The sequence below is a fragment of the Miscanthus floridulus genome, chromosome 11 (genome assembly GCF_019320115.1).
Source record: "Miscanthus floridulus cultivar M001 chromosome 11, ASM1932011v1, whole genome shotgun sequence".
Classification (NCBI taxonomy): Eukaryota; Viridiplantae; Streptophyta; class Magnoliopsida; order Poales; family Poaceae; genus Miscanthus; species Miscanthus floridulus.
This window is the reverse complement of record NC_089590.1, coordinates 51,108,921-51,123,741: the sequence shown is the minus strand read 5'-3', so window position 1 is coordinate 51,123,741 and position 14,821 is coordinate 51,108,921. Positions and strand designations below refer to the sequence as shown.

General features: G+C 49.7%; 1 protein-coding gene and 1 non-coding gene across 3 annotated transcripts; both read left to right on the top strand.

Moving 5' to 3' along the window:
• The first annotated feature begins 2,330 nt into the window (after positions 1 to 2,330).
• Positions 2,331 to 2,402, top strand: TRNAW-CCA (transfer RNA tryptophan (anticodon CCA)). Its single transcript has one exon. It is a non-coding gene; the product is annotated as a tRNA-Trp (tRNA).
• A 2,177-nt stretch (positions 2,403 to 4,579) lies between these two features.
• Positions 4,580 to 11,946, top strand: LOC136493084 (glutathione hydrolase 1-like). 2 transcript variants are annotated; one of them, XM_066489127.1, is made up of 6 exons: positions 4,668 to 4,801; positions 9,068 to 10,243; positions 10,330 to 10,565; positions 10,733 to 10,997; positions 11,117 to 11,254; positions 11,420 to 11,946. In XM_066489127.1, the coding sequence occupies exons 2-6, from the start codon at positions 9,731 to 9,733 to the stop codon at positions 11,639 to 11,641; spliced, it is 1,374 nt and encodes a 457-aa protein (XP_066345224.1). In that variant the 5' UTR covers positions 4,668 to 4,801; positions 9,068 to 9,730; the 3' UTR covers positions 11,642 to 11,946. The 2 variants fall into 2 exon arrangements, with proteins under 2 accessions (XP_066345225.1, XP_066345224.1); XM_066489128.1 differs by lacking the exon at positions 11,420 to 11,946 and having other exon boundaries at positions 4,580 to 4,801; positions 9,728 to 10,243; positions 11,117 to 11,260.
• Positions 11,947 to 14,821: the final 2,875 nt, after the last annotated feature.

Here is a 14,821-nt window from a genome sequence, read left to right as displayed (position 1 = left end):
CCCAGTGGGTAGGCAGCGGCCTAGGCGCGGGGACAGGGCGCGCGGCGCGAACGGGAGCGGCCTAGGCGTGGCGGCGAGCAGGATGGCCCACGCGCGAACGAGCGTGGCCCACACAACTAGAGCCAGACAACGGCGGTACTTTTTGCGATGAGGCCCCCGAGCTCTCCTCAAATCATCTCGCGACACAAATGCACTATTTATGTGAGTCTCGTATTTTGCAATAAGAACCCCGTATTCGTTTCTATTCCTTTTCTCACCTTCCTTCCTTTCCCAGGAGCGGAGCAGAGGAGGTCCGACCGGCGGCGGCGGCAACGGTGCGGTGGGACCAGGGAAGGCACGGTGGCGGTGGACCACCCGTCGGCGAGCTGCACGGGAAACCACGTGACCTCGGGCTGAGGCGGCCAGGAACCGCCGATGGCCACAGCGGCTAGGCTATGTGTGCCAGCGACGACAATGGCGGCTGCGACGCTGTGGGGTGCAGCGGAGCCGAAAAAAGGTGCGGAAGGGTGGCACTGGCAGTACGTCTCTATGGCACTGTCGGACATGGCGCTGCTCATGCCGGGATGGGGCACCGCCCCGTGGCCACGCGCGCCCACAGCAGGAGCGGTGACCAAGGTGCCCTGCGGTGGAGAGCCACCTGAGGATGAGGAGGGCGCGGCCATAAATCGGCGGGATGAGCGGCCTGACGCCGGTGAACAGGAGGCGCGGCGCGGCGCGGCGCCGTAGGCACAGGCGCGCATGCACGAGGGGAAAGGAACCGACGATGGAAACAAAAGGGCGCAGGGAGTGTGGCCCAGCGACGGCGGGTGCGGACACGATGGAGACACGGCGCGGGGAGGAAGAGGAAGGGGCACCGTGCAGGACACGCGGGCCCGAGCGTGTGGGAGGCCATGCGTCGGCCGAAGGGGCGGCGGTTCAGCGTGACCGCGGGAGCACGCATGCGCACGTGAATGGCAAAGGGGACTCGCGCGCGCTCGAGGTGAGACGGAGCGGCTCAGCTGTGGGGCGCTTCGTCGGCTCTCGACAACAGGTGGACCGGCACGGATGACGGTAGGAGGAGCGGCACGACAACACGGCTCGGGAGGGGCAGCGCCATTGAGCCGCGGGTGCGGGGAGAAACATGGCGAGGCAGAGCCGTGCGCGGACGGCGGCGGGGTGCTGCGGCTCGGGCGCACCAAGGAGACGTAGGTCCAGCCTGGCCGAGGGGCGCGGACGCGACGACTGCGGCCTCCAGAGGCGGAAGCAAGCAGAGAGAGGAGTGGCCGGAGTTGGGACGCGTCCCATCGGCAGCAGAGAAGAAAAAGGAGGACTATGGGTCTTGGCGGCGATGCTACGAGGGCTCGGTGCAGCAGAGGAAAAAGAGAGGGAGGGAGAGACAGGACTGGCATGGATTGACCTACGATGTGACGATGCGGGCAGCAGGTAGAGACAAGCAAGGCAGAGAGCGGAGAGCACGCCAAGAGGCACAGGGTGAAGCGACGGAACTGGCAGTGAGGAAGGGAAAACAAGCAAAGCAGTACACGGCACCAGCAGCCCGGCCAACTCATCCATCAACACGCGCGTCGAACCGGCGAGGCAGGTGAGGCGAGTGGCCAGCGGCACTCTCGTTAATTATTTCAGCTCTCAAATATTCATTTAACAAGCCGACTATCTATTTTTTTCAAATACGGCTAAAGCACTAACATTTTGTTACTCGATATTTTAAATGCAACCAAAATCCTGCTCCGAATTTTACTTAAGTACTATATGTCATTCGTCATTAGCTTGCTAGAATCGTTAACGGACATTCCTAAATATTTCTATGCACTAAGTAATTTAACTTGAACGTTTATTTGAGTCCACGAAACTAAGTCACGCAGGATTCGCTTATCGTCTCAAGTACGTTTTAAATTAAAAACCCGAGAAACTCGTTTTGGAAAATTTTTCTTAGACCTAAATCACGGTGCTAAATACGCTCGTGGGTGTTACAAACACCTCTTCCAATGTCTTTACTCTTTACTTCTTTCTTTCTCCTCTTCCACCACCTTAGCACGCACGTTCTGTAGTTAACAGGGTTCAGCGCTGTCTGCACTGGTTTGCTCAGTTTCTTTTCTTTCTCTTTTTCTCGTGAATCCTCGACCTCGTCGTGCTGTCCTACGGTCTTGCCATCTTGGGGGGCTCAAATCTGACGCACGAGAAACCGGTGCGGTAGGTCTAAAAAGTAACAGCATCCGTTGCTACCTTTTTTTTTTTTTTGGCCGGACGCAGCAAAGCTCTGACCATTGCCGATCCAAAAAATGACGTAGAATGAGATAAATAATTATTTGTTCGATAGGACCACAGCACTAACCGGATCCGTCGCGCAATGGTAACGCGTCTGACTCCAGATCAGAAGGTTGCGTGTTTGATCCACGTCGGGTTCAAAACCCCAAGTCTTAATCCGAAGATTTTTGATATTTTTTATTCCCAACAGCATGGTATTATCAAATACGGAGTACTCTGTAATTAATTCCTTTTGTGAACAATGCCCCTCGTCTCTTGTGTGCTTAGTTTAGGTGTTGTTAACAATGCCGCTCGTCTCTTATGTGCTTACATATGTGCTTGGTTGTTTGATTCGGCCGTCCTTTTGTAAACAATGCCCATCATCTCTTATGTGCTTACAAATTAATTTGGATGTTGTTTGGTTCAACGCATGGAGCGAACAATGCCCTCGTCTCTTTTATGCTTACAAATTAGTTAGATGTTTGATTCAGCCGTCCTTTTGTGAACAATGCCCCTCGTCTCTTATATGCTTACAAATTAATTTAGATGTTGTTTGGTTCAGTCCTAAGAGCGGCAATGACAATGTAATTAGAAACAACTAGTTTAGGTGTTGTTTGGTTTAGCCCTGGGAGCGGCAACGTCAATACAATTATGCTATCCGTTACCATGGAACTGAAGCTACGATTTGTTTGGTTGGCACCTACAACGGTTTCTGTTTGCCTAAGCAGACGTATGCGCGGTGGAGATCAGCAGCCTTTAACGGCAAGGATACGGGAGAGAAGTTGCGCGATGGAGTTCAACAGCCTTTACCGGCAACGGCAAGGATACCGGAGAGAAGTTGGAGACCGGAGTCGTCGGCGCATAAGACTCTAAACTCGCGAGAAGAGGAGTCATTTGTAAAAATGGCAACATAAGTTGTATACCACTCACTAGTCATTACAAATTGGCAATATAAGTTACATACCACTGGTCCTATGTCATAATGACACTTTAGATAGCCTCTTCAAATGTCCTGCTCTTTTATAGTAATATATTAAATGCATTTCTTGTATTTTAAATTGTAAAACTTTTTGGTTCTGCTAGATACATTACTTGTACTATGTACCTAGACATAGTATATATTTAATTGTATTACAAAAATTACATATATAGAAAAAGTCAAATGCCTTACAATTTGCAATGGACAGTATAGTATCTCTTCTCTTCGTCTACAACTGAAACATATGGATTGTCATCATCTACCCCGCAGGACCAAAACACTTATGCGATCCATATCCGGCAGGCAAATAATCACCGCATCTTATGCGATCCATATCTGGCAGGCAAATAATCACCGCATGGAGACACTGAAAGGTAAGTAAATAAAATGGAATAAAACTCACGGAATCACCGGCAGGCAAATAATCACCGCATGGAGGACACTAGGAAGGCAAGTAAATAAAATGGAATAAAAGAGAAAGAGAATTATGGAAAGAGAAAGGAATTTATTGGAATATCACCGCACAATGATCATGATCGTGATCCAAATCTCAGTTCATCGTCCTTCGCGTTGCGTGTTGACAACGAATACTTTTTTTTCCCAAAAAATGAATTATTGCCATGACTCATGCGGGCTAGGATATTGTAAATCCGAGTATACATGTTTTGACAAGGCAGAGTATGGATAAATTCAATTCGATGCCTAACAATAAATTTTCAGCCTTTAAGACAACTGATGTTTGTCGTAACTTTTAGACAACAAGCTCCAAGTCTAAGCTTTTATTTCAGATTCATTACGATAATGAATATGTTTCTAGATATTATCATAGTATAATACACGTAAAAAATTAAATTGATATATTCTTAATTTTAACTTAGCTAACAAACATCTCATTTAATTTATATTGCACCCGTTGTAATGTACGGGCACTCATCCTAGTGAAATAAACAAATTCTGAGATGAACCCAAAATAAAACCGTAGCTCGTGCTTCCAATCAGTCACAACTGCTATGACACTTTCAATATCTGCACAGGAGTAGGCAGAAGAAACCAGGCCTCTCAGGGTCAGAGGTTCCCTCGACTCTAGTTCTCCCGCGCCATGGCTGGTAAGGAAATCTCGCGTCTTTCCTTCTGACGGTGTAATCAAAACACTATCCATTCCTTTTGCTAAGCTTCCCTCATCCTTCCTGAGCTCTGCAGCCCGACACCAACGTCTCCAATGGGAGCCAGAGCCACCGCGAGTCACCGCCGCTCTCCTCCTCTTCCTCCTGCTCGCGGCCGCGGGAGGAGCTGCTGCTGCTGCGGCCTCGGCAGCGCCAGCAAGCAGGGCGCAGGGAGGCGGTGACGTCGCCGCACGGCGCCGTGGCGGCGGACGACTGGCGGTGCTCGAGGATAGGCCGGGACGCGCTCCGCGAGGGCGGCAGCGCCGTGGACGCGGCCGTCGCCTCCGCGCTCTGCCTCGGCGTCGTCAGCCCGGCCTCCAGCGGCGTCGGCGGCGGCGCCTTCATGCTCGTCAGGCTCGCCGACGGCACCGCCGTCGTGTACGACTCCCGCGAGACCGCGCCCCTCGCCGCCTCCAAGGTGAGTCAAGCACTCGAGCTAATGCCGCGTGCCGCGCGCGGTGGTCAAATTAAGCATCGTCGTACGTACTAGCAGGAATTTGCGAGTGACTTGCCCCTAGGATTCTTTGTCACACACATAGTACAGTACTAGCTCTCGCCTCGTTTGACCAGGACTCAAGCACGGCGGACATCGAGATCAACGAGAAAAATAGCCTTGGCTTCGCTGAAAAAACAAAACGTCCGACTGATTTGTTAACGAGAAAAATATTTAAAAAATAAACTAAAAAGGATAGATTATAATACAAGCGAAGCGAACAGGGCCAGTGGAGCAGGTAGTTGATTCACGCCAAATATAATACGACTTGCCAGTGGAGCGGGTAGTTGATTCACATGGTTGTTGCTTAAGCAAATTGTCTTTCAGTTACCCATTAAAGCAGGATATTATTTGTCATGTTTGCTTGGTTGATAAGCCATGACTGAAAGTACCGTTGACTGATTTGTTGTGAGAGAAAAATATTATTCGTTGACTGAAAAAAATACTGATTTATAAATCAAACGAACAGGGCGAATGTATTTACTTCCAAAGTGCCGGTATTCCGCCTTTTCAGCTGGAGCGGCTGGCTGGTGCTGGCCAGCACTCTCACATGCGCACTGTTCATATGAACAGTATTTCCAGCCAGGAATAATGTTTTTCTTTCACACAAATCAGCTAGCAGTACTTGCTCACAAACCAGTAACGAACGAGCCAACGGTTTCGAACAGGCTGATCGGTTATAACTGATAAGACTGGTAAGGCATTGTCTTCGCCGTAGCAGTCATGACAGTGCTATTGCTTGTGTGAGGATGTGCCTTGGAGTGGTGGGAAGAACAAGAGGAGTCAGAAATGCAATTGTTTACAAGGCCAGCAGTATAAATTTCTTTAAAAATTTAGTCAAAGTAAAAAAAAATCAAATAGAAACTGTATAGATTCGCAGGGGGTCTTGCCCCCTATCTCTGCCACCGGGAAGAAGAACCATGAGCGACGGATTTATCCATGTTAGCTACTTAGCTAGCTACACTAAGCAAGTAAGATCAATCAAAGAGTAAAACGTGTCCCTCTCGTTCTCCTCTCTTGCCGTGTGGAAAGTGCTTTACGCGCTTTCGTCCACTTCTCGGTGTCCCCTACAGTGTCGCTGCGCTGTAGTGTCTGGACTCTGGACCGCCCCGGTGAGCAACGAGAATTGGGAAAGCCAAAAGGAATCCAAGTTATATACGGTTGATGTTTACGCTACAACAAATCGTGACAAGATCAACTAGCGCTCCTTTTATCACTCCATCCATGTGCACTTGTGTACATGCAGAGAAACTGCGTGTTGTCGGGCATGCTTGGGACTCGCATTGTATCACAGCACCATGCATACCAGAGGCTTCCTTCCTTGTGTAAAAAAAAGAGGCTTCCTTCCCTGAAGTTATTTTTGTAGCTCAAACAAGTATATTTTTCACATCTTTTAATTTGGAGCCATTAAGAAGCATACTTTCACGTCCTTTTGGAGCTATAAGTATTTTTTAGTTATCTATCATTCATTTGGATTATTCTAGATCATATATATTCGAACACAACTTCTTTAGCTGTTATGTTTTAATTTTTGTTTTTCACTTTTTGAGTATGTGGCTCCATCACCAATATATCAACCCACTAGATGTTATTTTTAGATATTTTGTTTTTGCTTGTTTAGATATATAGTTTTTACTTTATACTTAGATATAAATTAGTGTCTAGATATATAGTAAACATGGCGTATCTAAAAAACCGAAACGTCTTATAATTCGGAACTGAGGGAGTAGTACCTAACCTACGTGATACTGAGTTTGAGCCTTGAGATGAGTACAGTCACGGCTTAATCAAAGAATAAGACGTGTATAAAGTTTGCTACTTGTATATATTTTCCAAATTATAGTTTACTTTAACTTTACTCAAACTTATCTAGCTTTGACCAACCATATAGAAAAAAGAATCAACATCAACAACATCTAATTAGTTTCATTACATTTTTTTCATAGAAGTGTCTTGGTAGTACTTGTTAGATGTTGATATATTTTTTCTAAAAAAAATAGTCAAAGCAAGAAAGTTTTACTTAGGACAAGACTAAAGTAAGCTCTAATTTAAAATTGAATGATAATAATAAGCAGCCTGTTCGGTTAGCTGGTTCATATCGTTGCTGGTTCGTGAAGAAGTACTGCTGGCTGGTTTGTGTGAGAGAAAAATACTGTTCCGACTAAAAATTTACGATCGTTTACGACAAACCACAGCCAAACGAACAGGCTGCACGTTGGAATCATAGTGCACATGCCATGTTTTTAAGGCTATATGCCTGCCCTCTTCTTTATAATTCAAATTAAGTCAGGGAAAATTTGAAGACTGCCATTATGACTTTGTTAAATTAAAGATATGTCATCATGTCTCACATGTCATTGACTCGTGTGAGCCCCACATGTCAGTGAGATACCAATGACATATCTCCAACTTTGCAAAATTATAATAGCATTGCTCAAATTGACAAAGAGAGGGATTGTTTCCTATTTATGACCCTATTACCTCGTAGAAAGAGGTAACAGGTCACATCGACCTTTATACCTGTTCAAAACTTTTTTTTGGGAGTACCGTTAAAAACAAGTATCTGTTTCTCTAAGTACCTTCTATAATCGTATAGGTGTCTGGAAATCCCCACAAATAGCGAGAGAAGGGTGGTCGGTGGATGGGGGTTAGGGCTTTGAGGTGTCTAAAATGGGATTTGGTCTTTGCCTTTTGGGATGAAGTTGAGCCAGGGAAAGCAGTGCGTGGGACGGCAAGGCTGAAGGCTACAAATAGTTGGGAGGGGGTGGGATGACCTGGCAACATGACATGAGCACATGACAGTGCAAGAAGCGATTGGCTGGCAAGGGAGGAGTGTGCTAAGGACGGGATGATGATGACAATGGTTCGGGACTGACCAACGATGCAAGTATATGGATTAGAGCACAAAGAGAGAGTTTGACTGCTAGACAAAGGGGGGAAAGTAGCTAAAGTGATGGATCCAGAAGGAAATGTCCAGGCATAGACCCTACGTGTCGCAAAATAATGAATTTTGAGTTGTTCTATAAATCAAATCCAAGTTTAAAATATTTTATATAATAGAATATTAATATATATGACACTAATTTACTTCATTAGATATACTAGTCAATCTACTCGTACTCTCGGACGAGCTAAAATATTAGAAGAAATAAACATTAGTTATTGTTACTAATGAAAAATCTACATTAAATTATATTTTTTTTTCTTAACACAACCATCCCGCCCACTGTAAATACAGGGCAAGCTCACCGGTGTCATCCTCGTCCTCGGCCCTCCCCCACCCCGCCCCCACCACCGGTGGCCAGTGGCGAGCTGCCTCGTCGCTCCACCCACATCCTCCACCCCCTCGAACCCGCCCACGCTAACCCCAGGGCAGTGCGCCACGCGAGCTCGCCGTGACGCCCCGCCTCGACCTAGTTTGGCGCCTCCACCGCTGCCAGGGCCCCAAACCGCCCGACTGCCATCCCCGTCGCTTGGCTGGACCCGCCGGAACCCTATCGCCGGTGACCTCCTCGTCTTCTTCCTCTCTAGCGTGGGCGCGAGGTGGAAGACGGTGCGGAAGAAGGAGGAGGTGCGGCGCGAGGTGGAAGCGTGTAAATAAGGGTCAGGCTAGCCCCCGGACGTCTGGCCCTAGGCCCATGTCCGGACGCAGCTCCCACGCCCCGCGCCTGCTCCGTGCCACACGCCCCATCCGTTGGGATTCCACGCCGCTCGAACGACTCACCCAACCCACGCCGTCCGCCCCCACATGGGCCCACGTCACCCGAACAACACCAGCATCAAGAAGAGGAGGAGACATCAAGACGAGGCAGCAGAAGGCGAGGAGGGAGATGCAACACCCGATCTACTACTTTTGAAACATCCAAATGAAACATTTGCAACATACGTTTTAAAACAGTTGAAACACTTGCAACATGCATTTAAAACACTTGTAAAAACACCAGAAAACGCTTGAAAAACCATTGCAAAATATATGCAACATCCAGACTACACACATGCAACATGTGTGAAACACGTGCAACATACGTTTGGAAAAACAACTGAAACATTGGGAACAAAAGATTGCAACATACGTGTACAACCATTGCAAACATCCCGATCTACTTTTGCAACATCCACATGAAACACTTGCAACATCTACATGAAACATCTGAAATACCTGAAACATACTATTGCAACTTGTGTTTTCAGCGCGCAATGTCACCTTGCTGCTTGGACGAATCACGGAGCTCGACGCCACCGCGACGCATGGAGCTCGCCGGAGCACCCCTGGGTGAGGACCTGCTCGACAGCCAACACCTGTGCGATGCGCGCGAGCACCCCTGGGAGAGCACCTGCTCCGCGTCCTGAGCCAGCACACCCTGGGCGCGACGGGGGACGGAGGCGCCGCGGGGGATGGCGGCGGCGGTGTGCCGAAGTGTCCTGGCAGGGTCAGTAGGCGAGCGCTACACCTCGGAGGCGGTCGCGTGCCGCGCCTGGCTGGGCTAGCCGGCGAGCGCTGGAGGCGGTAGGCTTGTGGATAGGAGCAAGTAAGCGGATAGAAACTAAGCGGATTTTTTTTATTTGGAAACAGAAGAGCGGGGTCTTGGGCTAGCATCGCCGGTCCACCAACGGAGCCTCCGGCGGACTGACACGCACTTCCTAGCATTAGCGTATATATAAATGAGCACTAAGCAGAGTAATGACGTTTAATAAGGAATTAGAAACGGCACTCGATCCGCTGCCCACTGCCCACTGCCCAGCGTTTTCTTTGGCACTTCTTACATGTTCGAGTGTAATTCCTGTACCCATTGTTCTTCCAACTTCCAAGGACAAGAGAATGAACACTAGAAAAGTCAACCATGTATTCAGGACATGTACGGCGGCAATGAGTCGCTGAAAGCACGGGGCGCGCTCTCCATAGCAGTTCCCGGGGAGATCGCCGGCCTGTACGAGGCGTGGAAGCACCACGGCAAGCTCCCATGGAAGCGCCTCGTCCTGCCGGCCGCGCGGCTCGCCCTGGCGTTCAGGATCTCGCCGTACCTGCGGATGCAGATGGAGGCGACCAGGGACGGCATCCTGGGCAACAACGGGACGCGGGCCGTGTACGCGCCGGGCGGCGACATCCTCAGGGCCGGGGACGTGTGCCGCAACGCGAGGCTCGCCCAGACGCTGCGGGCCGTCGCGGAGCACGGGCCCCGCGTGTTCTACGGCGGCGCCGTGGGGGCGCGGCTCGTGAGGGACGTCCGGGAGGCCGGAGGGATCGTGACGGTGGAGGACCTGAACAGGTACCAGGTGAAGGTGCGGCGGCCGCTGACGGGAAACGTGATGGGGCTCCAGGTGGTGACCATGCCGCCGCCTTCGGCCGGCGGTGCCGGGATGATGCTTGTGAGTTGTCTAGCTAGCTCTCTGCCTTCTTAACACCGATCAATTCCTTTGCCATGATCTTGGCTCACCTGTTCACTTATGGATAGGTCCTGAACATCCTCGATCAGTATGGCATTCCTGCTGGTTTCGCTGGATCTCTTGGGATTCATCGCCTCATCGAGTCCTTGAAGCATTACATGGCGGTAAAGATGAACCTTGGCGATCCTGACTTTGTGAACGAAAGCGAGGTTGTGTCTGATATGATTTCCCCCAAATTTGCTGCTGAACTGAAGAAAACCATTTATGACAACATGACATTTGCGCCTAAACATTACGGAGGAAGGTAAAGACAGACTTGTCGTAAAAAGATCATGCATTGCTTTCAAGTTTCAATTAACCCTTTCCGAATGCTATCGGTGATCGATGTTCATTGCCTCACCAGTTCAGTTCCACGTCCCATTGCCATCTTGCAAATAGGGTGCTGATCCTGATCAACTTGTATTTTTTCAGGTGGAACATCCTTCAGGACCATGGAACCAGCCACTTGTCCATCATCGACAGCGAGCGAAACGCGGTTTCGATGACGAGCACCGTCAACTCGTACTTCGGTTCACTGATCCTTTCCCCACGCACAGGCATCCTGCTCAACAACGAGATGGATGACTTCTCCATGCCGGCGAACGCGTCGGAGAATTCTCCACCGCCAGCACCTGCCAATTTCGTCAGCCCTTTGAAACGGCCTCTCTCTTCCATGACTCCAACCATAGTTGTCAAGGTAAGGTAACTATAGCGCGTAACGGAATCTGAGATGGGAAACGAGCTCAGAGCCTCAGACCATGTTCCTGTTGAGAGCTTGATTGTTTTGTCATGTGCTGCATTTGCATTATTGCATAGGACGGGAAGCTCGTGGCTGCAGTTGGTGCCAGTGGTGGCAGCATGATCCCCGCTGGAACGATCGAGGTGTTCATCAACCATTTCGTCAAGAACATGGATCCATTGGCTTCTGTCATGGCGCCAAGGGTGTATCACCAGGTTTGATACTTTTATTGTAAAAAAACCATCAGTGAAAAATAGCTTACTCCTGTATTCCACGCACAGCGCTGATGCCGTCCGGTGTCACCCTGAGATTCAGAGACATGTCATCGACCGGCTAGATAGTCTTTCTTCTGAGCTTGGTTTTGGTTGCCATGTCCGCAGCTGATCCCAAACGAGGTCAAGTACGAGAACTGGACGACGGTGACCGGCGACCACTTCGAGCTCGACGCCGCGACGAGGGCCGACCTGCAGAAGAGAGGCCACGTCCTGAAGCCGCTAGCCGGGGGAACCATAAGCCAGCTCGTGGTGCACAACATCGGGCGCCAAGGCGACCTGACCGCCGTCAGTGACCCCAGAAAAGGCGGTGTCCCGGCCGGTTACTGAGCAGGATCGAAGCACGGTTAATTAGCTCCCTGCTGACAGGGCCTGCCTGCTGATGCGTGTGTATGTGTGACGAAGCTAGGAATTATACATATATAAAGAATATGGATAGCTCATCTGTTTAGGCTTTTATGGTGGAACATGACAACTCGAGTTAATCATCGATTCAGCTATTCCTATTTTTCTATATTTATTCTAGTATTTCATAATTTAACAATGGTATTTTTCCCTGCAGCAAATGACTGTGTCTATCGACAACGACGTGTATATATTTTTTTTGTATATTGTGACTCATGAATCTTGAAATATATCGGTTTAGTATTTTATATGTTTGTTCACAAGGATGAGTGTGCATGCTTATATGAGTAAATCATTGTGTCACTTGTTTTTTTTAAGAAAAAAAGGAAACATTTGCTACCTCTGAGACCACACACTGCCAAAAGGAATATACACTGAAGAGAAAATCATAAGCGAGCGAGGCTGTGTAATTCAATTTCTCTGAGATAGTAGGGATGAGTCCCCAACCCTAGCCCTGGCGGGCTCACCCTCGCCGCCGCCGCCGCCGGCTGCCTCCCCGGCGCCGGTGCCCGGCTCCCCCGCCACCCCCTCTCCTCCTCCCGCAACCTCTTTCACCTCCCCCAGTGAACCCCCTCCAACCATCCAGGCACGGGCTCGGCTTCTCTACCGGCCCCGACCCCGGCGCCGGCGCCGCCTCCCCCTCACCCTCTCTCTCCCCGCCCCAGATCCACCATATCCTCCCGTTCCCCACCTCCCCGGACGCCTGGGGGTGCAGGTGCGCCGCCGCCGTCTCCCGCGGTCGCGTCGGTCTCCCAGCCACCTACTGTGGCAGCCTCCCCTCCACCGGCGGCAACCTCCCCTGTGATGGTTCCCGCCACCGACGAGGCTGTCGAGGGCCAGGCAGACGTGCCTGGCGGCTATCCCACTGAAAGCTCTAGTTTGATTTTGGTGAATTGATGAAACCCTAAGTGCTAACCTAGTTCATCAAAGTAATCATGATATAGGTAGCACATTCTAATTGGTAAAGCAAATGAAGATCATGACATGATGATGGTGATGATCAAGTGCTTGGACTTGGAAAGAAGAAAGAGAAAAACAAAAGGCTCAAAGCAAATGTATAAATGGCAGGAGCCATTTTGTTTCGGCTGATCAAGACACTTAGCGAGTGTGATCATATTTAGGTTCGATAGCCGTACTATTAAGAGGGGTAAAACTCGTATCGAAATACGGTTATCAAAGTACCACTAGATGCTCTAACTTATTGCATATGCATTTAGGATCTAGTGGAGTGCTAACACCCTTGAAAATGTTTGTGAAAATATGTTAACACACATGCACAAAGGTAATACACATTGTGTTTAGCACTTGTGAGCAAGGGTAAGAAACTTCATCGGTGCTCTGTACAGAAAAGACAGGATTTCATAGACTGGACTAGACGTTGGCCTCGACTGGACCGACACGTCCAGTCAGTGGACGCAGTGAAGACGCAGGCGTCGATCTTCGGCCGGACGCTGGCAGGCTGCGTCCGGTCCCGCTGATGTGGCAGCGCACAGAGGAAACGATGAGTGACCGGACGCTGGGTGAGTCCGGTCGGGCATGACCGGACGCGTCCGGTCGCGAGTGGAGGCTTACTAGAAGTGACCGGACGCTGGGGGTCCTGTGTCCGGTCATCACTTGACCATTGGGATCGGACGCTCGGTATTTGAAGAGAAGGATGATGTGGCAGTCATCCGTTGACCGGACGCTGGCAGGGTGCGTCCGGTCACCCCAAGTTGTGCCCAGTGAAGAGGTACAACAGCTCTATTTTATGGGGGCTTCTATTTAAGCTCAATGACCGGCTCTAGCTCACTCTCTTGGCCATTTACATTGACATAATAACCTTGTGAACTTAGCCAAAGCCCTCCCACTCATCTCCATCAAAGATTCATCATCTTTGTGAGATTGGGAGTGAATCCAAGTGCATTGCTTGAGTGTTTGCATCTAGAGGCATCTTGGTTCGTGTTTCGCTGCGGGATTTGCTTGTTACTCTGGGTGGTTGCCGCCACCTAGACGGCTTGGAGCAGCGAGGATCATTGAGTGGAGGTTAGTGATTGTCTCCGGCTCCGATTGTGGTGATTGTGAGGGGTTCTTGACCTTTCCCCGACGAAGAGCCAAAATGTACTCTAGTGAATTGCTCGTGGCTTGTGTGATCCTCATCTTGTATTAGTTGTGCGGCACCCTATTGAGGGTTTAACGTGTGATGCCAATTAGCACGTGAACCTCCAAGTGAGTGAATCGCCACAACTGAGGACTAGCTTGCCGGCAAGCAAGTGAACCTCGGTAAAAAATCATTGTGTCAACATTTGATTCTAAGGTGATTGGTCTTCATTGATATTGATTCTTGTGATTGATTGGTTTATTCTACGACTCAGCAGTATAATCATCTTGCACACTCTCTTTACATTACCGCAAACTAGTTGTCAGGCTCTTTAGTGTAGCTAGTTGTGAGAGCTTGTTAGTTTAGTTAGTGTGGCTCTTTAGTTAGCTTTTTAGAGCACACTACCTTAGTGTAGTGACATAGCCATTGTGTGGTTAGAAACAATAGAAACTAGAATTGTGGTAGGTGGCTTGCATTTTTGGTAGGCTAGCATAATACTTGCTTTGCCTCATAATTGTCTAACCGGTTTGTTAAGTGTGGTTGTAGAAATTTTTAATAGGCTATTCACCCCCCCTCTAGCCATTAGGACCTTTCACCCACCTGCCCCGTCGTGGAGCTGGCCGCCACAAAATCCCCTCCCCCACCTCAGCCAGTTGCGGCCGCCGCCTCCTCCACTCCTCGCCCTCACGTGGGATCTGTGGAGCTCGGCGTGGATGCCCTAGGTCTGTAGGGCAACACCGAATCTGCATTGGCCATGCCTGACGGTAGTCCACCGCCCCTGATTAGGAGTGGGGGAGTGAGCCCAGTGTTGTGCCCATTGTTCTGTCAGCCACTGGCATCTCAGGCCTCCCATAGCCCCTCTCCTCTCTCACTAGATGCCGCCCCATTCCACCTGGGTTGCTTCTCTGGTGGGCGCACGAAGAGCCATCGATGGGCAAACGATGATGGCGAGGAGTCCGACGATGACAAGCCCTACATCCTACCTTGACACCGTTCGTCGCATGACAAAGCCAGTAGATGCATCCCCG

Coding starts and splice junctions, on each gene's coding strand:
- LOC136493084 (XM_066489127.1), top strand. CDS start 9,731: ATGTACGGCGGCAATGAGTCGCTGAAAGCACGGGGCGCGCTCTCCATA. Junction 10,244..10,329: donor GCGGTGCCGGGATGATGCTT/GTGAGTTGTCTA, acceptor ACTTATGGATAG/GTCCTGAACATCCTCGATCA. Junction 11,255..11,419: donor CGCCAAGGGTGTATCACCAG/GTTTGATACTTT, acceptor CCATGTCCGCAG/CTGATCCCAAACGAGGTCAA.